Source organism: Solanum verrucosum, unplaced genomic scaffold (genome assembly GCF_900185275.1).
Source record: "Solanum verrucosum unplaced genomic scaffold, falcon-dt-bn FXZP01000012.1, whole genome shotgun sequence".
NCBI classification, from domain to species: Eukaryota; Viridiplantae; Streptophyta; class Magnoliopsida; order Solanales; family Solanaceae; genus Solanum; species Solanum verrucosum.
In genome coordinates, this window is record NW_026020063.1 from 6,156,780 (window position 1) to 6,182,956 (window position 26,177).

The 26,177-nt window shown below is 39.1% G+C and overlaps 1 protein-coding gene across 1 annotated transcript; it reads right to left on the reverse strand.

Annotated features, from left to right (window-relative positions):
• Nucleotides 1–7,657: 7,657 nt before the first annotated feature.
• On the reverse strand, nt 7,658–8,404 carry LOC125823539 (uncharacterized). Its single transcript, XM_049502904.1, has 3 exons — nt 8,213–8,404; nt 7,956–8,127; nt 7,658–7,899 (listed from the first exon to the last, which is right to left on the reverse strand). The coding sequence occupies exons 1-3, from the start codon at nt 8,402–8,404 to the stop codon at nt 7,658–7,660; spliced, it is 606 nt and encodes a 201-aa protein (XP_049358861.1).
• Nucleotides 8,405–26,177: the final 17,773 nt, after the last annotated feature.

The window sequence follows — 26,177 nt, forward strand, 5'->3', positions numbered from 1 at the left end:
ATATCTTTGGGAATGTTCGATAAGATTAATGACCACTGCTAGCACTTGATCAGGACACAGAAGTTGGATGCCATGAAAAAGTGGTTAGGTCCGCTAGTATCAGATGATAATGCTCCGACATGGTTAGCAGAAGGAGTTCCAATTGAGAAGAAAAATCTGATCATAGTTGTACGATACTGGTTCAGATTCATCAGCAGCACAGTTATGCCATCACAGAATGAATCAATCCTTCTTCATGCTAAGGCAGCTTGTCTTGGATGCATCATGGAGAAAACTAGGATAAATCTCGGGAAGATCATTTCCTCTGAAATCCATATCCGTGCAAAACAGGGCCAGACATCTCTACCTTTCCCCGTATTAATGACTGAACTATGCAAAAGAGCACGGGTGCCTGGAGATGCAACGCAAGATATGGAATTGGCTACCACCACCTCCACCAGTATTCGAAAGATCAAATCTGAATATCTTAAGGATCGGGCAAAAAACAAACAGAAGGAAGCTGTGGCCACTAGATCTGTACCTGCAGAGGAATCTTTGCCTACTCCGGCCCCTAGGCCTTCAGGTATATCTGATGTCATTACCACTCCTTTTGACTCAACATGTCCCTCTACTGCTTCACTACCACCCAGATCTACAACTGATGTTACCCCCTTTGAACCGATCACTCAAGCATCCTTGATCCAATGGGATAGCTTGCCCAAACTGCTAATTGTCGAACTGCCAACAGAAAAAGCTCCATTCCAAGCATGATTCAGTTTTCCCTCGACTATGTTGTGAGACCACTGAGCACTATTATTGATGCTTTAGAGGCCATGATGTTAGTGTGTGAGTACAATCAAGGAGCCACAGAGGAAATAACAGTTGTAAAGGCCACCATTGTAGAGCTGAAGAAAGATGTGGACTACCTAAAGTCCACTGATATATCCATGATCTTTGGAACAATGGAAGTTCCAGATGTACCCGAAATTCCTCAAACTGCCACAGGACATGGAGTTGGAATGGAGTATATAGCTGATCCTGAATCGGAGGCAGAAATTGATATAAACATATTTGAGGAAACTACAGCGGATGACATAGCTGAGACTAAAGAAATCATGATAAATGCTGTTGTGCAAGCTTCTTTAGCAAAGGCTCCTGCTGCGGGATCCAGTGGAGCTGGCCGTTCTGGTGGTCACTCCAGATACTGATGCCATGACAGATGGAGCAACTGCATAGCTAGGATCCCCTCTTTACCCCCCTCTCTGTTCTTTGTTATCTTTAAAAATTTTGGATTCTTATTACTTGCATTTGAGGACAAATGATTTTATTTGTGGTGGGGTGAGGCCCACCTTTTATGTGCTATTTGATGTTCATATTCTGTGAATATATTTGGGTTGTTCTGTTTATAATTGTGTTAAAATGTTTGAGCTCATGGCTCCACTTACTTTTAATTCCAAATGATTTTGACCCTTACGAAAAAATTTGAATTTTTTGCACATTTTTGCCACCCCTCATGAGTTGAATGTGGCTGTTCTTTTGCAATAAATTGAGTCTCGATTTCGATCAATACCAATGACTTGAATAGTGCTCCCAATTGAACGAACATGAATGTACGGCTACAATGAGGCCAAATGAAGTTGCATAGACAATATGTGAACTCTTTGCATCTCGTTGTAATTAGCCATTTATTGAATTGATTCTCTTGTAATGACCATTGCACACTAGCAAAAGTGTGTAGTCTTGTTTGACTTAAGCGTCGATGCCTTGTGTGATTAGCTTTCTTTGAACCATGCATGAATAAACCTAGAATTTGCCCCGTTAGTCTGATTGATTTAGAAAGGTGTCCTCTTGAGATGATCTTAGGCAACTTTAAACAGTGTAGGCTAAATTTGACGTATACCTCTTTTGTGGCCTACCCGTGAGGGTGTGAAACTCCTTTGAACACCCTTTGAGCCTTACCTTTCTTTGGAAGAACCTTGATGAACCCTAGACCTTACTTGACCCACTACCTACAATCCTCTTGAGTTGTGGTTTAGCGAATATCTAACTTAGGCCAAAACCCTAAGTTGGGGGTATGGTGAAAAAGAAAAGGATAAGTCAAGACGTGCAATAAATGTCCCTCTTAACCCATGGTATTGCATAAAAGTGGAAACCCCTTCAATAAATGTGGAATAAAGTACAAAGGAAATCGGGTTTCCAAGCAATCCATGAAGGTGAATAAAAAGGTGACTTAGGAGCACTAGAAAAAGTATTGCTAAAGGAAAAGAAGGGAATGCCTTGAGAATACCACAAGTCACGAGGAAAAAGTCACTGAGCCTAAATGACCATACCTTTGCACTCAGCCCCATTACAAGCCTTAGAAAGACCATTTAGATACTTTATGTGAGGGCATTTAGATACTTTTTATTGAGCTTAAACTTGCAAAGTAGCAAGTATTGCAAGTATGAGAATCTTTGGTAATGGCGTGTCACAACTTCAATCTTTGAGTACACACTTGATCCTTGCACAAGTAAATTGAGTCTTGTTGTGTGAACTCATGATTGAGTCTTGTGTAGCACTATTTGAGACACCCTTTTTAAATGACTGAACTTAAGTTTGCTTGAGGACAAGCAAAAGTTTAAGTTGGGGGTGTTGATGAGTCCACAAATTGGACTCATTTAGGGCTTTATTTGAATAGAAATATTGTTCGCGAATGCTTGTTTTGTCTCAATATCTAATGAAAACTCTTAAGTTTCAGGTATTTGATGTTCTAGTGGAAGCATGGACACTTAGGCGCAAAAAAGGAACAAAAAGGCTGAAAAGAACGAAGAAGCTAAAGCCTGAGCATCACCAAGCACCTTATTCGCTAAAAGGACAGACTCCGCCCTTTGTTCCAGTATGCGAAGCCCTGAAGGAAGAGGATCAAAAAGGCGATGCAAGGAGCAGTCAGTGCTTCACCGAATAGTTCCGCGAAGAAGTACTATACTGCCCAATGGTCCAGAATGTGAAGATGCTGAAGGCAAGCGCTAAACGGTGATGAGACAGAAGAAGGGTGAGTTGCTGAGTCATTCGGCGAACTCGACTAACCTTGCCAAACTATCCGCCAGCACTAATTTCTGATGGCTATAAATACTAAACTTCTTATTAATTTTTATAAGTTTCGAACCATTATTATACTTTTCACAATAGAATATTACTTATTATATATTTTATCTCAAGTTTGGAGACGGTTTTATGGGAGACTTGAAGAGAGAAGGATTTCATCTTCCCCAAGTTGGAGGTGGGTCTTTTCCATTCTTCTTCTTTTGCTTAAATCAAGGTTTAATTTCTTATACCCATTTGATTTTTGTATCATTTTAAGTGTATTTTGTTATTTCTTGATGTGTGGCTAAAACCCCATTCTTGGGGTGTGATTCAGCAAATATGTGTTGATATTGTTATTGGGTCTTGGTTGCTTATAGGTTAGGTTTAATTTAATGGGTTTGTAGTTGCAAGTATAAAACCACCCATGTGTTTTCGGCTTGCCCGAGCGGGAGGTCGCGAAACCAAGACCACTAGACTGATGGCCTAAGGAATGGGTCGACATGAGGTTCAGCCCGAGAGGGTGAGCCCTAGTCCCATATCCTAACACTCAGCTCGAGAGAGTGAGTGGGGTAAGGTGTAGGCTGGTCTTCATGCGGCAAATGGGTGTCCGAGAGGAACCCATTTGAAACGGGATAAGTTTCCAGAGAGGGAACTTATTTCCATCTAAAGCTTAGCCTAGTCACTATTATCTTGCAAATTTCCTACTGAAAGCATGTACCCAACGATCTACCTCTACTTGTATTGCGGTCACACCCCAAGAACATTTCCCCATACTTGATTTTCTTGTTAGTTTTTGTTGTTTTTACTACTTGTGACAAAACCCTTATCGATATTTGACACTTTTGTATCGCCCCCTTTAATTTATTATGTTTTTAATCATTATGTCTTTAGCTACAACTAGTTAGAGCTAAATTTTATTTTTCTATCAATTCTCAAACCACTCCCTTGGGACACTACCCCAACCTTTAGTTGGGTTACTATGCTATCGACCATCGTAGACACTCGAACCGTAGATTAGTGTCGTTGGTCACGATAACCATCAATGACCATGGACCACTTCACGACCTGTGGTCATGACCACGGTACATATAAGTGGTCGTGAAGGTCACTTGGTGGCATGGTAATCAAGGCACCTTTGCCTAGCTACTGCCTTCATGACCACGACCTTCACAAGATTCGTGGTCCTCACCACGGATCGTGCAAGGTCTTGTGGACTTTCATTAGGACTTTGAGGGCCTAGGAAGTTGGTGGAGGGCACTGGTCAAGGGACTACGGGCACCACCACGAGCCGTGGTGCCCCTCAAGACTCGTCCAAGTGGGTGTGGTCCCTGACGGGGGCTGCCCAAGTTAGGGGCTTTTGAGTAATTTGTTTTTGATCAATTAATGTGTGGGGTTGTTTATAATTGTTTTATATCATTAGTATATATAGTTTTAAGTCCTAAAACTAGTCTTTTACTCATTATTTCCCCAAATCAAAACAAGAGTTCTTCCTCCCCAAAAACTCTCTCTAACTCAAGGAAGAAGATGAAGATGAAGTGGGAGCTAGGGTTTCGATTCAAGGAGGTTTCTTCACCAATTTTCTTGGGAAATCTTAATAAAAAGGTATGGGTGTTCTTTATCTAGGGCAAGCTATCACCCTAGAGCCAATTCCAAAATAGATTTCAGTTTCAAAGTTTATGGAAAAACCTATTTCTTACACAATCTCATGGGTTCTTGCATCAAACGATTTCGATTGATAAACTCTGATGTTATTGATGTTTAATTGGTGTTTTAAGATGAAAAACTCCATGAACCTATGATTTCACAAAATTCCTAAATTTGGCCTATGAAGTGAGTCTTATGCTTATGAATGAATGTTGATGAAATTATGACTAGATTGAGTTGTATAGTTGATTTCTATTATTATCTATGCTTATCTATGGTTAATTGATGGAGAATTGAGTAATGGTGATTATGGCTTTGGAGAATGGTAAGTTGACCTAATCTCATGCTATATTGAATTGTTCTTGTATGGTTTGATCCACTTATGGTGGAGGTGTTTACTCATTGTATGTATTGTGATCAAGGCCCTGGAGGCATTATATGAGGAATTGAAGTGTTGTTATGGTATTATAGATGTGAATGTGATGTGAAGGTTTTGAATGAGAATCTAATGAAGTAAAGGTAATCATGTTATGAATGTAAAGGTGTTCATGTGGTCTCAAGGAGATCTTGTATAAAGTGTTATTGTATTGTGATTGGAAGTATGTTCTCTCTTAATGTTCATATGTGATAATGATAGACTATGAAGAGTCTCTATATGGTGATGTGTATCTTGATTTGGTAGACTTAGGTGCCTTTTCTTGTTACCTGAAAGATATGTTTAATGTGATCTCTTGACTTGGTAGGCTAACACCTTTTCTTGACTAATGAATGAATGAGTGTCTTGAATCGGCTAGACCTAAGCATGGTGCCCTTTCTATGAAAGACTAAAGAGGCATTCTAGGCTATGACTTGAATCAGCTATACCTAAGCATGGTGCCCTTTCATGATGAGTCTAGACCCCAAAGTGAATGTGAAACCTTGAAGAGGGGGACCTTATGGTGATGACCTCCTTCTTGTGTAAAATGATAGACTTATAGTTGGTGGGCCGGACCGGTAGAAAACCCTCTCTAAGAAAGTCAAGAAGCTATCCTTAATGAACCTTGATCGGTGAGACCTTATGATGGTTCCCTTCTTGGTAGAAGTACTATGGTTCGATGTACCTAATGATGGTGCCCTCTCTAGTACATACATGTGAATGAAATTACTCTAAGGGAACTAAGGCAAAGCACCGAGTGGATATGGTTAAGATTGTAGCTCTTCCCGAGAATCAGGTGAGAGTACAATGAACGTCTTTGGATATCCCCTAAACCATGTGCCTACATGGGATGTGTCCTAGTTCTACCCTTGGCAAGTAGAACACCTCTCACGGTATGGGGAAGACACCGGATTCCATGTCTATCTTGCATGGTCTATGTCGGTTAATGCCTATTCCCATCATGTGGAATGTGCACTCTAGTTACTTGATAGGTTCTACAACGTGTAGGTAGTAGTATGGGATGCTATTTACACATGGCATGAGTAAGCTTAGAAGGTGCTAAAGTGAGTTCCCTAAGTCTTAATGACTACTATGTGAAAGTCTTCTAAATGCATGAATATGTCCTTAATGTCTCCATGAAGAATGTTGTCCCCTAATTGCTCAGAACGTGAAGAAGCATGATATACTTGACTTATTGAAGTTATGTTGAAATAGAAAGGTCCTTATCTTTGGTAACCTTGAGGAAGACTTAGGTGTGTATGAAGAGGTTTTATGGGCGGCCACTACATGTCTTACTTAGGTGTGTCTTAGGGTAACTCTAGATAGAGGTCCTAAGATCATGAAATAACTTATTTGACAAATATGTTCAGGTGTTGCATGTTGGTATGAGTTGAGCATGATTGTTTGTAATGTGAAGCATGATAAGTGGTTATTTCACTTTTGGTGATCTTAGGGTGATGCCTTAGTATGGATGGTGGTATGGGATGCTATCCATGCATTGCACAAGGTGTTGTCTAAAGGTTACTTGAGGTGGATGGTTAAAGGTAAAAGCATAGTGCATATGTAGAGTATGTGCTAATGTGATTGATGACTTGTATGTGGTTATGGTTGAGTATTGTCTCTTATACTTGTAATTCATGAAGTTTTACCAAATGGCATAAAAGCATGTTTCTCCAATATATGTCCCTTTTTGCATGTTTTTTCATGGCTTCCATACTTAGTGCTTAATTATGCTAACCCCATTTCTTCCCCTTTTGATTAAAGTGTAGGGATTGGAGATTTGGTGTTCTATGGTTGATGGATAGGTTTCTAAAGTGCTTTGAAGATGAAGACTTGGTAAGTCCTCATAGATTCGAGGACAAAACCCAAGATGTTCCCTTTATGTCTTTTTTGTCATTATTTAAGTTTTGTATGGGCTAGTCCCTATGTTGTACTCTAAAAGTATTAGATGGCTTTGAAACATATTTTATAAAGTCTAGAAGTCTTTCGCTTGCTATTTAATGAAAGTATCTTCGTGTGTGAAGAAAGTTTTTAATTTTCCTCTATTTTCAAGTATTGTATGCAATGAATGATCCATGAGGCCTGTACAAGACCTCTTCGAGGTCGAGTACGCCGGTTACGACTAGGGGGTGCTCTCGGGTCGTGGCAGTTTTATTGTTTGTGACTGTTTGTAGTTGATAATTAAAATCAACCCCCCCATTGGACATTCATGTCACCTCTTAACTTGAATAATGTCTTTATTCGATAACTTTTATTCCTATTACTGATTTGAACATGTTCATACTTCCCAATTGTATCTGAAACACGTACCACCCCTTATGGGATTTGACCCTAACTAATTTAGTTGGGTTTTATACTTACTAGCGATCATTGACACTTAGAATTGGATGAACTGTCCTTGAAATGTTAATCATGCGTCAACACCTAATATCTCCTAAATAGACACATCTGGCTCTTCCTCAATAGTATAGGTCACTATAGACACAGACTTAAGATCACGTTGATGCATCATCGATTTGCAGATATTAATGGTCACCTCTTCAATTCATTGTTCAATCAGAACTTCATCTGCCCTCTTTTCATATCGACCAAAGCACGCCTAGTATCAAGGAATGGTCTCCCTAAAATAATGGGTACTTCAAAGTCAACCTCACAGTCTAGTATCACAAAGTCCACCGGAAAGATGAATGCCTCAACTTTCACAAGACATTTTGAAGAACCCCAATCAGTTTCTTCACGATTTGACCAGCCATAAGTAGCCAAATTGCAGTCAGTTAAGGGGATCTTAAGCCCAAATTCTTGTACACAGATAGTGGCATCAAGTCACATAGGGCCTTAGCGAAATGCAGCATACCAATAGTACATGGAATGGTAAAAGCTCCAAGATCTTCCTTCTTCTGCACTACAGATTTAGTAGCAATAACGCTACAATGCTGCAACTTGTCATCACCTTCAAAACTGACATCCCTCTTTTTAGTCACCAGATCATTCATGAACTTTGGGTAACCAGGTATTTGTAAAAGTGCCTCAATCAAAGAAACATTTATTCATATCTTATTCATCATAGATATGAACCTTCTATACTTTCCGTCATCCATCATTTTGACCAACCTTTTGTAAGAAGGGAGGTAGAGGTCTCGGCATAGGGATGATCTTTTGCATCACCTCAGCCTCCTTCACATCTTGATCTTTTGGCTCCTCTACTACCTCAACTTCATCCTCTTCCTTCTCTTTGGCACTTTTCACTCCAGGCGGCATTGAAGGTTCAATAGAGTAATTTCCACCCCTTGTAGTAACTACCATATAATGCCCCTCATTCTTTAGATTTTGATAGGATTGTGGGCTAGTGGTTTAGTTGTTGCTCGATCTGTCGAATTGATATTGCGTGTCACTCAACTTTCTGACCAATACCTTATGAATTAGTATGCATTTCATTTACATTGTCATTTTGAATCAACCTTTTCAACATCATGTTCATCATATCTTCAGTGCAACTCATACTCGATTCTCCATCTGGTTCCCTGGTGGAACATAGGTTCCTCTCTTATCATTCCTATTGGTATACCATTCATTTTGTAGTTATTATCAGGATTATAGTTTCCATCATGAACATATTTCCCTTCATGATTGTAGTTGTTGTACTTTCAACCTTAATTTCCTTGACCTTGGCACCAACTATCCTGATTGGATGCTTGGGCATTGGTCCAGAAATCCCCCATCTGATCATTCACAAGATTTGTACCCTCCTCATAAATATACTCATCAGCCGGTGGTGCTCTAGTCTAATAGTTCAGTACATTCATTTTCTCAAAATTTCAAATCACATGTTTTGAAACCAAGCCAACGTCAATCCCCAATTGTGTCATCTACTCACTAATGTCATCATTAGACTTGTTATGTATAGCTTGTTGAAAAAGTACTCCTTCCAAAAGTCAATGTTTTAGTTGTCAATGCATTATTATTCTTGGAGATTTTTTCATGTTTCTCTGCAATCTCTTGAAATGTGTTTGATCCATTTGATCTTCTCGCAATAGTATCTAGCACATCTTTCCCATTGTAATCTAGCCCTCGGCAAAAGTAATCTTTGAGAAATTCATCATCGATGTGGTGGTTAGGCACACTTCTCATGAACCTTGTAAATCTATTCCAAGAGTCACTGACTGATTGTCCAGCTAAGGCGACGAAAGTGTTGAGTTTATCCTTGAGCTTCAACTTCCTTGACAACGGAAAACATTTCCCCAAAAACACTTTATGTAGCTCTGTCCGGGTGGGAATCTGTAATACCCCAAAAACTAGTAGGCTAAACTAGATCTAAAACGTGAGGGTTAGAGTCGCAAGGGCTAAGGGAAAGTACTAAGGCAGTCCACTCTCCTCTAGACAATGCCCTAGTGACCACAACCACCACCAGGACTCAATGTAGGGATCACGACACATGGTGTGGTCCGTGGTGGACTAGGTAGTGAGCTCCCCAAAATCTACCCAAAACAAACTCCTCTTCATAAGCCAATTCACGGCTTGTGGTGAAGATCAAGGCTCGTGGGAAGTCTCGTGGAGGATAGTTGGGTGTGTGAGGGTTGAAATGAAGTGGCAAGCCACTGCCTTAAGGCCCATGAGAGGGAAAACGAATTGTGGCAAGCACCACGGCTCGTGGAGCTGCTCATGAAGTTTCCTTGGGCTTGTGGGCTAAAGGCACAAGTTTCCTAGCCACTGCCTCAAGTTCATGGAGGGGACCATTGCTCGTGGATCCCCTCGTGGCACCTCACTTAAAGTGAGGGGTGTTTTGGGTAATTCTGGATTAAGTCTTATTAAAGTGAACTCGTTTTGACTTTGTTTTATACACATATATAAGTCATTTTAAGTCAAAACTCACCCAACTCAATTCACAAAATACATTCTCTCAAATATTCTCTCTCTAGAACTTCAAGGAAGAAGAAAAAGGAAGTTGAAGCTAGGGTTCAAGGAGCAAGGTTTTCTACTCAAATTCATTGGGTTTCATTGATAATGTATGGTATCTCTTCATCCATGGATAGCTTTCATACATGTAGCCCCTTAAAAATCCCAATTTCAATGATAGAAATCCCCCAAAAGCTAGGATTTGATTCAAAAGTCATGGGTTCCTTTAAAAAATGATTCTAATGCTTGAATTACTTTATAGTATAATTGAATTGATGATTTATTATGATTTTTATGTAGAAATCCCTAAGAACCCATGAAATCCTCCTGTTTCCCAATTATGATCTTGTGATTTGGGGTTGTTGATGAAAGAAGAATGTTGTTAGATTATGCATGTAAGGATTGGGTTACTTGAATTATGTTGATAACCATGTCTAATGTTGTGAATTCTAGATGTGTTGATTCAATATGAGTTTTGATCCTTGAAAGTGCAAATTATGATATTATGCATGTTATGAAATCTTTGTATATGCTTTAAGAACACTTTGAGAGTGAAGTGTCTATGATTATGATCTAGTTGTTGTGTTATCGAAGGGTTAATTCTCATATACACATCGATGCATGAATATGATGTGGTGTGAAAGGTTTTCTCACAATATGACGATTCTAAGGTTGAAAGGCTTTCTCACCTATTGAATCTATATGTAGACATCGACGGTGAAAGGTTAGACATCGACGGTGAAAGGTTATTCTCACAAATGATCTAAAAGAGCTATCCTATGAATTATGTTGGACTGAGTGTCAAGATATTATTTATTGAATATAAACCTAAGTCAAGACTTAATTGTAATCCGTGGGAATTAATGCTTAGCACCGAGTGGATATTGTATATGAGATGGAAGCTTTTACACGAGTTGAGTCCGGCTTCCCAAGGAGACCTTCTACACTAGTTGAGTCTGGGTTCCCAAAGTATGTCTCATGAGATGGAGACCTTCTACGTTAGTTGAGTCCAGGTTTCTAGTAGCAATCTCCTTATCACATAAACAATGTGCCCCCATAGGTATTTAGCTAGTGGATCCACCTAAGCTAAGAATATGGTTCTACCTTAGGCAAGTAGGACAACCCTTTTCGGTGTGGGTAACACTGGATTCCATGTTAAGCTCACATGGTCTATGTCGATTAAGGCTTATTCCTCACAACAACAAGAACAAGAATATGAATTATGAACTATGGTTACTCAAGAAGCTTTACTTAGCGTGGGTGAGATTTATAGGGTCTTATTCATGCATTGCACAAGTATGCTTTGAGGGTATTTATGAAGTGTTTCTCTTATGATATGATGATCAATGTATTGAATATGTTAATGACTTATGCTCTTCCACTATATTCATAATGATGTTTTAATTTAGTAAATTACATGTATTAAAATGAAATGTCCCTTTTAGCATGTTTTCAATGTTTTTATGCATGGCTATCATAATTAGTTCATTTTTGTACTAACGCCTATTTTTTCTATATTTTCCCTCATGTGTAGGGTCCGGTTCTCTAGGTGATCATCGTTGTGGCTATAGCTTGGATTTTCTTATTATCCTATCTTGTTGGTGAATCCTCATGATTCGAGGATGGGTGTTTTCACATTGTATTTCAATTCCTTAAATGTCCTTTTTGGACTATGTTGTATTGGCTATGTCCCTCTTGTCACTTTGAATATTGTAATAGATGGCTATGTTGAGAAAGGTCTAGACTTCCGATTTTGTTTATGAATATTTTAGACTTGAAATGTATTTTACTCTTTATTGTTCTATTCTTATGTTATGATATGCTAAGTCGCTTAAATAGAGCCTTTCAAGGTTCTATGTGCCTTGTTACATCTAGGGGGGTATCTATGGGTCGTGACAAACTTGGTAATTAGAGTACCAGGTTTAGAATGATTTTAGGATAATGTCTCATAAGCCACATCTAGTAGAGTCTCATTCATAAGTGTGAAACGCGCCACATTTATGAATGAGAGGCTACAAGATGATTAGAAAACTCCACTTCTTTCATTACTCTTATGTCGTGCCATAGTGTTTAACTCTATAAGATCTATCTCCTAATCCTTGCCCTATGTTCTTCAGGAAATGAATACTAGAACTGCTAATGCTAGAAGGATGGAGGGTGACAATGTGGAACAAGGAGCTCATCCTCAAGCTCATAAAGCTCCGGTTGATCCTTTGGTTGAGAATGTGACCCATGAGGAGTTTAGGTCTACTATCCAAATGTTAGCTCAACCGTGACGGCTTAAGCCAATAAAGAAGTTGATTTTCCGATGAATCCTAATCTGAATTCGATGGCTTAAAGAGTAAGAGATTTTGCACGAATGAACCCTTCAGAATTTCATGGCTCCAAAGTGGAAGAGGATCCTCAAAGGTTTATCGACGAGGTTTATAAAGTACACCAACAAACTAATAGATGTGGCTCAAGTGTGGTATGGTCAGTGGAAGGGAGAGAGACCTGTAAGAGCGGGCCCGGTAGAATGGAAATTATTTAAATCGTCATTTCTTGATAGGTTTTTCCCCCTAGAGTTAAGGGAGGGAAAGGTGCATGAGTTCATCAACCTTAGTCAAGGAAATATGAGTGTTAAGTAGTATGCTCTAAAATTCACACAACTCTCCAAATATGCTTCAACTATGGTGGCGACTCAAGGGCTAAAATGAACAGGTTTATGCTGGGTGTGTTAGACTTGGTTGAAAAAGAGTGTCGTACGGAAATGCTCCTCTATGACATGGATATCTCAAGGCTTATGGTGTACGCTCAACAATGGAGGAATCGAAACTCAAGGAAAAGAATAGGAAATGAAAAAAGCTAGAATCGGTGATGGGAACCTCTCCCGTGCTAGGTCTGTAGACAAGGTCGACCAAGGTTTAGAAAAAGTTTTTCCAACCAAGGTTCCTCTAGTTCTCCCCAAGAGTCAACATGGATAGGGTGTCTAACCCTGAACCTCAAGGAGGCAATAGTAGTGACTCTTATGTTACTAGGCCTATTTTTGTAAAGTGTGGAAGAAATCATGATGGTAAGTCCCTAGTTCGCACGTATGGGTCTTTGATTGTTGAAAGAGTGGTCACACGATGAGAGATTGTCTGATGCTCAAGGTTCAAGGAAGAGAGGGTAATCAAGCTCCTCCTAGAGGTTCAAACTCTAATGCCCCGAAGCAAAACCTCTTTTATGCTCTTCAATCCCGAGGTGACTGGTACATTAAAAGTCTTTCTTATATATGTATATACTTTGTTATATCCCGGTGCTACTTTTTCCTTTGTGACACCTGATGTCGTTATGAATTTTGATATTCTTCCTAAAGTGTTATTAGAACCTTTTCGGTCTCTACGTCGGTTAGTGATTCTGTGGTGGCTAAGAGGGTTTATAGAAGATGTCTCGTTTCCTTGTCCCATAGATTTACTCTTGTTTACTTGGTAGAGCTTGATATGTTAGACTTTGATGTGATTCCTGGTATGGATTGGTTGCATGCATGTTATGTCTCTATCGATTGTTGAACTCGGGTAGTTAGATTCCAATTTGCAAATGAGCCTATCTTAGAGTGGATGGGGGGATATTCTATGCCTAGAGTTCAATGTGTGTCCTACTTTAAAGCTATAAAAATGATCTTGAAAGTTTGATTTTACCATGTTGTTAGGGTGAGGGATGCAGATTCTGAAACCCCTTCTCTTGAGTCGATTCTCGTGGTTAATAGGTTCCTGGAAGTTTTCCCCAATGATTAGCATGGTATTACTCCTGAGCGGGAAATAGATTTTGGTATTGACCTTCTTCCGGATACGCAACCTATATTTATACCTCCTTATAGAAATGCTCTGGCGGAGTTAAAAGAGTTAAAAGAGCAACTAAAGGATTTGTTAGATAAGGGCTTCATCCGAATAAGTATCTCTCAATGGGGTGTTCCGGTGTTGTTTGTTAGAAAGAAAGATGAGTCTCTTAGAATGTGCATTAATTATCATCAATTGAATAAAGTAACCATCAAGAATAAATACCCACTTCCAAGGATAGATGACTTGTTTGACAAACTTCAAGGGGCTAGTTATTTCTCTAAGATTGATCTTCGTTCGAGTTATCACCAATTGAGGGTGAGGGGATAATATTCCCAAGACGGCTTTTCAAACTTGGTATGGTCATTATGAGCTTTTGGTTATGTCATTAGGGTTGACTAATGCTCTAGCGGTATTTATGGATTTGATGAATAGGGTGTTTAGACAATACCTTGATATGTTTGTGATTGTGTTTATCGATGATATTTTGATCTATTCAAGAAGTGAAAATGAACATGTTGACCATTTCAGAATTGTGTTGCAAGTTCTTAAGGACAACAACTTTTTGCAAATTTTAGCATATGTGAATTTTGGTTAAGGTCGGTAGCTTTCCTTGGTCATATTGTGTCAAGCAAGGGTATTGAGGTAGATCCTAAGAAGACGGGTGCGGTCAAGAATTGTCCTAGACCTTTAACTCATTCCGACATTAGAAGCTTTTTGGGTTTTGTCGATCACTATAGAAGGTTTGTTGAGGAATTTTCTTCCATTGCTTCTTCGTTGACGCCTTTGACTCAAAAAAAGGCTAAGCTTGGGAGGTCGGAAGATTGTGAGACAAGTTTCCAAGAGTTGAAAGATAGACATACTTCCGCTCCGGTGTTGACCTTACCAAAAGGTATAGATGGATTTGTGGTTTATTGTGATGCCTCTAGAGTGGGGTTGGGATGTGTCCTCGTGAAAAATGGTAAGGTGATTTCCTATGCTTCAAGGCAACTTAAAAGCCATGAGAAGAATTATTCTACCCATGACCTTGAGTTAGTGGCGGTTGTCTTTGCCTCAAAAATATAGAGGCATTATGTGTGTGGGGTCCATATGGATGTTTTCACGGATCACAAGAGTCTACAATATGTGTTTAGTCAAAAGGACTTGAATCTTCGCCAAAGACGGTGACTAGAACTCTTGAAGGATTATGATATGAGTGTCCTTTATCACCACAGTAAAGCTAATGTGGTAGCGGATACTCTTAGTAGATTGTCCATGGGTAGTGTGGCTTATGTAGAGGACAAAAAGAAAGAATTGGTTCGCAATGTGCATAGGTTGGCCCAACTAGGTTTTTAACTAGTGGATTTCACTAAGGTAGTGTCATGGTCCATAATTGTTCCGAATCGTCCTTTGTGACGGATGTGAAGTCTAAGCAAGGTATTGATCCTATATTAGTTGAGTTGAAAGAGTCGGTACTTAAGAAGTCTGTTGAGGCTTTCTCCCAAGGGGGAGATGGGGTTATTAGGTACCAAGGTTGGTTATGTGTTCCGAATATTGATGGTTTGAGAGAACAAATTTTAGAGGAAGCCCATAGTTCTCTATATTCTATTCACCCGGGAGCCACCAAGATGTACCGTGATCTACATGAAGTCTATTGGTGGAATGGGATGAAGAAAGATATTGAGAAATTTATGGCCAAATGTCCTAATTGTCAACAAGTTAAGGTTGAGCATCAAAGGCCGGGAGGCTTAACCGAAGATATAGGTATCCCCACATGGAAGTGGGAACATGTAAAGATGGACTTTATTGTCAGTTAGCCCCGCACCCGGAGACAACATTATTCTATTTCGGTCATTGTAGATCGCATGACAAAATCAGCCCACTTTATTCTCGTCAAGGTTTCTTTTTCAGCGGAAGACTATGATAAGTTGTATTTAAGGAAAATGGTGAAGTTATATGGAGTTGCACTATCTATTATTTCTAATTGGGGTACTCAATTCACTTCTTACTTTTGGAAGTCATTCCAAAAAGGGCTTGGTACTAATGTTAAGCTTAGCACGACTTTTCATCCCCAAACCGATGGCAAGAGGAGTGTACCATCCAAGTATTAGAAGATATGTTGAGGGCATGTGTAATAGATTTCAAGGGAAATTGGGATGACCACTTGCCATTAATAGAGTTTCCCTACAATAATAGCTACACTCATGTATCGGTATGGCTCACTTTGAAGCCTTGTATGGTAAGAGATGTAGGTCTCCGGTTGGATGGATTGAAGTAGGTGAGATTGCTCTAATTTGTCCCGAATTGGTTTATGAAGCAATTGGGAAGGTTCGACTCATTAGAGAGAGGTTGAGAACGGCTCAAAGTAGACAAAAGTCTTATGCCGATGTGAGAAGAAGGGACCTAGAATTTCAGGTTAGTGATTGGGTCTATCTAAAAATCTCACCTATGAAGGTGATTATCGTTTCAAGGACACTTCATTCAATTATAGGTGTCAACGATAGCTAGTCAGTATATAATCCAACTAAATGAGTTGGGGTCAAATCCCACAGGGAGTGGTACGTGTTTAAGATTCAATATGAAAGCACGAATATGCTCAAGTCAATTATAGGAATAGACATTAATGGATAAAAACATAATTCAAATCGGGGGGTGACACGAATGTCAAATAACAGGGGGGTTTTGATTGTATTTATCAACTACAATAACACTAAGGAGACGGGTTCTTAAGATGTGATTCGATTATAGGCTAGTATAGACAAATTTATAATTACAACTATTAGTAAATAGATGTAAATTAAGGAATAGGCTAGACTATAGAGGAGGTAAACTTTCTCTCAAACAATTTTCCTTGGAATCAAGTCGTTTTCTATCGAACACCGACAAGCAAGCAATTAAGAACATCCTACGCCTTAGTCCATTCACTCTCTCGAGTTGAATGTGTGGAAAAGGGTTTAGGATTAATTCGCTCGAGCAGAACCCATGACAACCCAATACCCACAGACCATCAATCAATAATCTTAGTTTTAAAACCTCTCTCTCGAGCAAGCCAAAAACACGAAGGTAGAACTGTATTTGCAACTACAATCCTTTAACTTTTACCACAATTAATGATTGAAATCACTTCTAAATTGCATTTAAAATAACAATTAGCAATACCCATCAGCTAAATCAACCCATAATCACATAATCACACCCCAAAATTTGGGGTTTTAGCTAGACATCATAAACAGATAAAAATTGTTACCAAATTGTGTTTCCATCAACTGGTAAGATAATTTTGAATTCACAAAGGTCCAAATTGAAGAATCTCAAAGACCCACTTCCAATTTCTCAAGAATAGAAAACTTGGTTTCTTCAAAGCTAAGTAAAACCTAGTCTCAATACCCTGAGTTCAAACTAATTCCAAACATATGATAAAAATTATGATAAAAAGCTCTCTAAGATTAATGTTTATAGTCGCCAAAAATATGTTGCGAAGGGCCATTCGGCGTAGTAAGTCGGACTCGGCGATCCTCCCTTTGGTCAATTCCATCGGCTTTTTGCTTTGGCCTTCAACATCCTCAAGTTCTGTAACTTTGGGCGATCCAACACTACATCACAAAACCACACACCGATTACTCCTTTCTCTCACCAAATTGATTTTCTCCTTCATACTTGGCACACTGGAACTTTAGGCAGTCAAGAGGCCATTAGGCGACTCGCCAAAGGAATTTAGTGATCACCAGGCCTACATTTCTTCCTTCTTGCAGCTTGTTTTTTTCCATTTTCGCAAATTAGTTTCCATGCTTTGTTCCTCAATCTAAGTACCTAGAAATCAAGGATTTTACATTATTTATTGGCACAAAATAAGCATTTGAGGACATTAAATCTATCCAAATAAATTCGTAAATGAGTCCAAATCGTGGACTCATCAACACCCCCAACTTAAAGTTTTGCTTGTCCTCAAGTTCAGCAGTTCAAAAAGGATGCCTCAAATAGTGCTACACAAGACTCAATCATGAATGCACACAAAAAGAATCAACTTACTCATGCAAGGATCAATTGTGCACTCAATGTTTGAAGTTGTGACTCACCATTACCAAAGATTCTCAAGTTCACAATACTTGCTTCAAATGCAAGTTCAATCTCAAAAAAGGAACTCAAATGCCCTCACACAAAGAATGAGTCCATATTCACACACAATGGTTCAACAATTTAAATCTTCAGAATCAGATATAACACTCACACTCACAAAGATGAACACAATGCATGATTTCAACCATAGGTTTGCCCTTATTTTCCTATCAACACTTGTTTCAGCTCACTCAAGATAAATAAAAAAAAGGTCTTTCCAAGGCATGTAATGGGGCTGAGTATAAAGGTATGGTCATTTATGCTCAATGGCTTCTATCCTCATGAAATGTGGTATGAACAACACTTCCTTTCCTTTTCCTCATCATTCTCATTTATGCTCATAAGTCACCCCATTATTCACTTTCCATGGAATACCGGACACCCCATTTCCTTTACACTTTCACAACTTTATTTCAAACTTTTTCATTCTTTTTCTTTTTCATTCTTCTTTTCTTTTCTTTTTTTTATATGGAGGGGTTCCATCTTTCTCATAACCATGGGTAGAGGGGACTTCTTTGCACTTTTTTTATTTACCTTCTCTTTTCACCACACCCCCAACTTAGGTTTTTTGCCTAAGTTGGCTATTCACACAAACCACATCTCATGAGGATTAAGGATGAATGGATAAAGAAAGGTCACAATTTCATCAGTTTACATCCAAGGAAAGGCAAAGGCTCAAAAGGTGTCCAAGTGAAGTTCACACACTCACAAGGTAGGCCATATAAAAGGTATAATTTCAAATTGTTTCACTCTTTAAAATTGTTGCTTAAGATCATTTCAAGAATTCACATCACTTGGTCAACCGAGCCAACGGGGTAAATTCTAGGTGTCATCACACATGGTTTACGGTAAGCTCATCACACAAGGCATTGACACCAATGTCAAACAAGACTCTGTACTTTTGCTAGTGTGCAATGTTTATCACAAGAGACTCAATTTGATAATCGACTAGTCACAACGAGATGCAAAAAGTTCACATATTGCCTATGTAACTTTATTTGGCATCAACATAGCCGCATATTCAATTTTGTTCAATTTTGAGCACTATTCAAGTCATCGATATTGAATAAGACCGATGATTAAATTTGCAAGAGAACAACCACATTCAAACACAATCAAGAGGTGGCACAAAATCATCTACAAGTAAAACAAGGAGACACAAACTCAAACATACACAAAACACAATTTTATAGCACAAAACTCAATATATGAACAAAACAATAATCACAAAAGGTGGGCCTCACCCCACCACAAAACAAAAGCAATTGGTCCTCAAATGCAAGAAAATATCAAAAATTCAATAAAAATGGGATAGAGAGGGAGCTAAAGAAAAATCATGTCTACACAGTCGCTCCATATGTCAGGGCATCAATGCCCAGTGCATCACTCTAATCTTGGGCATCAATGACTGGAGTCACCTCAATAGTAGTAGATCCACTAGGGGTTGCCAAAGGTGTGTCTGCCAAGGATGTCTGCACAGCTGCATCTACCATGGCCTCATCGATCTCCGTAAGGTCCTCATAAGAAGCCTCCTCAGCAACCTCAAGCATCTCTTCATCCGTCTCAGCCTCAGATTCGGGATCAACTACCTCTTTGGCTTGAACATCATCTCCAGTGGTAGCCAGATGCATATTTGGCTCAACTGGCACATCAGGGATCTCCATCGTCTTGAAAATATATACATGACGGTGGTCCACATCTCTCCTCAGTGCAGAAATAGCGGCCTTTAGAGCTATCACCTCCTCGGTGGCCCCTTGGCCACGCTCGTACAACACTAACCTATCCGCAGGGGCATCAAAGGTAGCACTCAAGGGTGTCACAGCATCAGCGAGGGCTATTTCATGCCCGTAATAGAGGCCTCAAGTCTGGCAAAACGGCGATCAGCAGAATGGGCTAGCTGCCCCATCCGTAGTAATCCAACCTGAGTTAGTTGGGGTAGGGAGGCAGCAGCAGTTACAGATCTAGGAGGCAATGGAGCACTAGAGAAAATGGGAGTAATAGAAGGAACATCACTAGATGTACCTGAAGACCTAGGGGTTGGAGTAGGCAAAGGTGCTTCTACAGGTAATGTCTGAAGGTCAACAACCGGGGATGTATCAACTGGGGCTGCTTTCTTCTTCTATGCCTTATCCTTCAAATACTCCTCCTCAATCCTCCGAATGTCAGTAGAATATGTAGTAATCACTTCCACATCCTTCTTCTCATCTCTAGGAACCCGAGCCCTTCTGCACAACTCAGTCATCAACACCAGAAAGGGGAGAGAAGTTTGTCGTTGTTTGGCCCTCATGGCCATCTCCTACTCAACGATCATACCCAGATTCATGCGCTTTCGTGCAATGATCGAGCCAAGATAAGCCACCTTTGTGTGGCGTAGGGTAGACTCATTTAGGGATGGCATGAAAGTGTTGCTGATAAAGCCTAACCAGTACCTCACACCTACATTTAGGTTCTTCTTTTCTATCGGAGCCCCTGCCTCCAACCACCTTGGAGTACCATCATATATGAGAGGGGCAATTCAGCTTTTCATGTTCTCCAAGGACTTAATCTTGATCCTATACTAGTGGGTGTTCGCAATGTTGTATGTGCACTGCAATACCGCATTTATGTTATTACTGTCGCGGAACAGTTTCTTGCCCCTAACAACCACATAGTCAAATGGCTTGAATTTAGTAGCCAACTTTTTCCATTGTGGCACCAGGGCTCTATAAGCGATGTAGAATTCCCAGACCCAATTTGGAATATAGGAACACCAGGATTTTGTGAAGATCTCAAATTTGCGGGTCTTTATGGTGCGCCAGATGTTGGGGTACCTGTCTTTCACCCCATCAGTAGAAAGCCACTTCTCCTCTATGATGGTCCTCAGCCCCTCAGTCTTCAGTTTGTTCATAGACCATGCGAGAGGACCCTGTACCGGTGGTGCTAATACCACGGTCTGTTCTGAAGCGGGAGGAGAAGTAGTAGCCTGAGGGGTCTTGATCCTAGACGGATCATTCAGCCTCTTTGAACGCAACTCCGCTCTCTGGGCTACTAGTATCTCATCCTCACGCTCAAAAGTTACAGCCTGATGCTCCTTGTGCTCACCCTCACTTTCAGAAATGGTTATGTAACACCTCGAAAATGCTAACAAGAGTCGCATGTCGATAAATCACTGCTTAATTATTACAATTTGTTTAATTCTCATTTTGGGAACTTGAAATAATGTTATATTTGCAACCTTGCTTAAAATAATTGTCATCGTAATTTAATGTATTGTATAGGGGTATTTGTGTAATGTTTAATTAGAAATATGTATAGATTTAAAAGGAGGTGAATGATATATATAGGTGTATATGTATGCATTTGGGCAGCACACAAGTATTTGGGCAGCCAACTTTTATGGACAGTTGTGTATATGATAAGCACCTCTTGTGTTACTATATTTTGACACCTCCTCTTAGGAAATTAGTCTCACCAGAAGTATAAGTCCCTTAGAACATTATCTAACATGTTGTTCTTCAAGATCAGAAGAGAAAATATTAGTCCTTTTGGCTGGAAATTGAGTTACACTCTTCTCTTTGGTAAGTGGTAAAACCTGTTTTTGAGCTAGGTAGCGTTTAGTAGATTAAGAATATCTCGTTCTATAGAACTTTGTTTACTGTGAATAAATATTATTTAGAAAGATAATTCGTATATGTACAACTCTTATGTTTATGCTAAACTCTAATTTAGTTATTATGGATTCGAAATATGGGACGCATCATATGACAAGTTCTGTCCAGATTCTGAAGTTTGAAATCCTGTATGGACAACTGTTAGTGTTTTGAATATATCATTTTATCCAAAATACATTTTGCGGCAATTCTTTGTTGTTTGCAACCTTAAGAGAGGTACCTACATCTTTCATGAAGAGTATACAGTCCAGTTTTTCCATTTGCCATTTCAAATCTTAGTTGCGACATGATGCACTAGGATGGCCAGAATTTACTGTTTGGGAGTATAGTCGTATTTGTACAGGCTAGGCTTACTTGTGATGATAACCCTATTTAACGTCATCATTATTGAGCGGCTAGAAAATAAATAAGTTATTGAATTCATTTTTTTAAGGTTGTATATCCTCGTGTACAAGTTAAAGACTTTGATAGGCTGCTAGGTTTACGGTTTGACTCATGGAGTTTTGTTGGACTGTCTTTGTGCTAAAGAACTGAGGTTTGTGTATAAACTTATACTTGTACTCTTTTTACCTGCTGGTATATCTGAAAGTTATCTTGGTACCTTGGTTACCTCTTTTCACTTTGCATTGTCGTATTAGTATTCTTTAATACATTAAAGACGCTTATGTAACTCGCCTACTTGTATGGATTGTTTGATCACTTAGCACTCTTTTTGGGACCTTGTCCTTCTTGTGGTTGTGACTTTGTCACTCTTGGTATGCCTCTTAGTTCGGATCATTTGCCATCTTGACTCTGGATTTTTAGTTCGTCTTAAGAATGGAAGTTGTCCATTTTAAGTACGAACTAGGAAGACATTTTTTAATATGGTTCTTGGTTCTCTTGATAATTGAGTTTTGACCCTTCTTGATACCTGCTCGTGCTTGGTGTGACGACATGATGTATATATTGGGTGAGCCTTGTTATTGAATCTCTTGAAAAGTTGTGCTATGAGGATTCTTGGCATTTGGACCTTTATATATTGAATTTGATACTCTTTGTATATTGTTTACTTGATTTACTGATTTTGTTTTGATCGTGCTGCCCTTGACTTGAGAATGATAACATGGTGAATTTAAGGGCTCCAAACCTATAGTTTGTACACCACTAAGCTATATGCTTAGCGATAGTTGTTTCTATCGTACTGGTTGTTCGTGATGATGCTTGAAGCTGGCCATTGATGATGGAGATTTTGAAAGCCTTAAGGAAGATCACATTTGCATATAGGCATATATATTTTGTATAACCTTGGGACTTGTACATGATCTTTGTGTTGTATATTTACAAGAGATTTTAAGGGCTGATTTGGTCATGTCACCATGGGTTGTAATATAAGTATGGTTATACGTTTTTTTCTTTTTGAAAGTTGTGTGAAGCATGAGCCAGCTGATTTCAGTACTCGGAAGATTATAATATTCTTGTTATTTCACCTTGAGTGTGAGGTTAACATATTCATGAAGATCTGGTCGGTTAATTGCTTAAATGTTATATTTTTTTTTGGAGTTCATTATGAATCTAATCCCTCTACTAGATTAAAATCAGTATGCCCTCATTAATTGGTTTTAAATGTCGCAAGTATTTAATTAGATTTCTCGTTTAAGTGGTGGTATCGTTTTGAAAGGATCACTACAAGTGTTGGTATTAGAGCCTAGGTTTGTGGTTCTAGGACTTTTGTTGTGAATTACTAATATAGTTGTTTGCTTTCAAAAAAGGTTCTATTTAGATTATTTGTTCGCTTATATGGTTTATGATAATTGCATCGCATGTAGAGTGCATATGCATCTAGTACATATCCCTAATGCAATGTGATCTTCCCTTTTCAAGGAATTAAGTTATGGCCACTTCTTCTGACAGACCTAAGGAAGCTGCTCGTGAAGGTTCGGGTGCCTCATTTTCCCAACCTCATGCACTGGAAGGGGTTGTAGAACATATCTCAAATCAGTATGTTCCCCACACTAGTTGTTCTGAAGTGGGAAACCATCAGGGTGTAAGAGGTTGTCCACATCCTCACATGAGTCATGGTACTCAAACCATGAATCCTCATTTTCAACAAATGGCTGAATTCTTCCACCATATGGCTAAATCGATGAATGATCCCCACAGGATTAACTTTGAGATAATGAGGGAAATGGGTGGAGTGGAGTTTGAAGGCACTGTTGATCCCGCAGATGATGAACAATGGCTTGATCGCATGGAGAGGGTATTTGAGCAGTTGGAGTGTTAAGATGTTGCCAAATTTAAGTATGTTATTTCACTATTACAAAATTATGCTTATGATTGGTGGGTAAGTGTTCCGAATGCCCAGGTAAAACCTTCTGTTCTTACTTGGGACAATTTTCTTAAGGAATTTCGTATGAAGTATGTCCCACCTGCTTATTGTGATGCAAAGAAAAAGGAGTTTTTGAATCTAAGGCAACGAGGCATGTCTATTGTTGAATACGAACAGAAGTTTCTAAGGCTCTCTCACTATGCTGGTGGTATTATTAAAAGGGAAAAAGACAAGTGAAGGAAATTTGAAGAGGGTTTAAATGATTCTATTAGGAAGAATGTGGCGATCCTGCTACATGAGAAATTTTGTAAGTTAGTGTCTGCTCCTTCTACTTGGGAACGACTTGATAAAGAAGAAACTAGTAGAAATGAAAACAGATTCTGAAAGCCTAGACCAAATTTTGGGGGTCCATCCAAAAGGGGAAGGTTTGATAGTTCTAAGGCTGGTAGTGATAACAGGCCACCTCAACAAAGGCAAAACAAATCAGAAGTTTCTACAGCTAGCACTCCAAATTATGGCCAAGGCAAGCCTCGCGTTCCTACTTGTCCATAATGTGGAAAGAATCATTATGGAACTTGCAGGAGAGCTTCTAGTGCATGTTTCAATTGTGGGAGCTTTAATCATAAAGTGAAAGATTGTCCTAATCCTAGTAATGCTCCTTCCTTTAAAACTAAAGGCTCAGTTCATAAGCCTTCTGTTAATCCTCCTCAAACTAATAGAGGTGCAAGACCTAAAAACACCCAGGCAGCAGGTACAAGTGGAGTTAATCAAGCTAGTGGGAAAAAGGCTACTGCACGCGCTTATGCGATGAGGCAGAAGGATGATCAAGATGGACAAGACGTGGTTGTCGGTAAATTTCACTTATTTGGCATATGTGTGTTTACATTGTTTGATCCTGGTTCTACAAATTCCTATATTTGTTCATCACTTGTTCTTCCAGAAAATGTGAAATCTGTGAGACTTGATTATAATGTTCTAGTTGAAATTCCTTTGGGTTATCAAGTTGTGTGTAATCGAGTTTACCAAGATTGTCCCTTTGTGATTCAAAACCTAGTCTTTCCTACTGATTTGATTGAAATGCCCTTCAATGATTTTGATGTTATTATCGGGATGGATTGGCTTTATAAATATCATGTGGTGGTAGATTGTAGGTCTAAGAATGTGACTTTTAAAGATCCTACATTTTCACACATCATTGTACAAGGTGAAAAATCAGTGACATCTAGTATTATTTCTGCAGCCTTGGCAAGAAAGTTGATGCGTCAAGGTTGTGGGGCATACCTTGCTCACATAGTTGATATACAATTGAAGAGTCCTTGTATCAAAGACATACCTACTATATGTGATTTTCCAGAAGTATATCCAGAAAACCTTTCGAGATTGCCCCCGGAAAGAGAGGTTGAATTTCCAATCGAGCTTATCCCTGGATCTACCCCTATTTCTATCACTCCTTATAGAATGGCTCCAGCAGAATTAAGAGAATTGAAATCTCAACTGCAAGAACTTCTTGAGAAAGGTTTTATTCGACCTATTGTTTCTCCTTGGGGAGCCCCTGTTTTATTCGTAAAGAAGAAAGATGGCACTCTTAGGCTTTGTATTGACTATAGACAATTGAACAGAATAACAATCAAGAATAGATATCCGTTGCCAAGGATCGATGATTTGTTTGACCAACTTAAGGGTGCTAAAGTATTCTCAAAAATTGATTTAAGGTCTGGATATCACCAACTGCGGGTTATAGAAAATGTTATTCCTAAAACTGCTTTTAGAACTCAGTATGGTCATTATGAATTTTTGGTGATGCCATTCGGATTGACAAATGCTCCTGCGGTATTTATGGATCTAATGAATCGAGTATTCAAACCTTATGTTGATCAGTTTGTTGTTGTTTTTATAGATGATATTTTAATATTTTCCAGAAGTAATGAAGACCATAATAAACACCTCCAGATTATTTTGCAAATTTTGAGGGAGAAAGAGCTTTATGCTAAACTTTCCAAGTGTGAATTTTGGCTTGATGAAGTAGCTTTTCTGGGACATGTTGTATCAACAGAAGGTGTGAAGGTGGATCCTAGTAAGATACAAGCGGTTGTTGAATGGAGACCTCCTAAAATTCCAATCGAGGTAAGAAGTTTATTGGGCTTAGCAGGATACTATAGAAGATTTGTGAAAGGCTTCTCCATTATCGCCTCCCCTTTGACTAAGCTCTTGCATAAGGAAGTAAAGTTTATTTGGGATGACAACCATCAACAGAGCTTTGAAACTCTCAAATCCTTGTTGACTCAAGCTCCTATACTTACTCTACCGATTGAAGGTAAAGAATATGTAGTTTACAG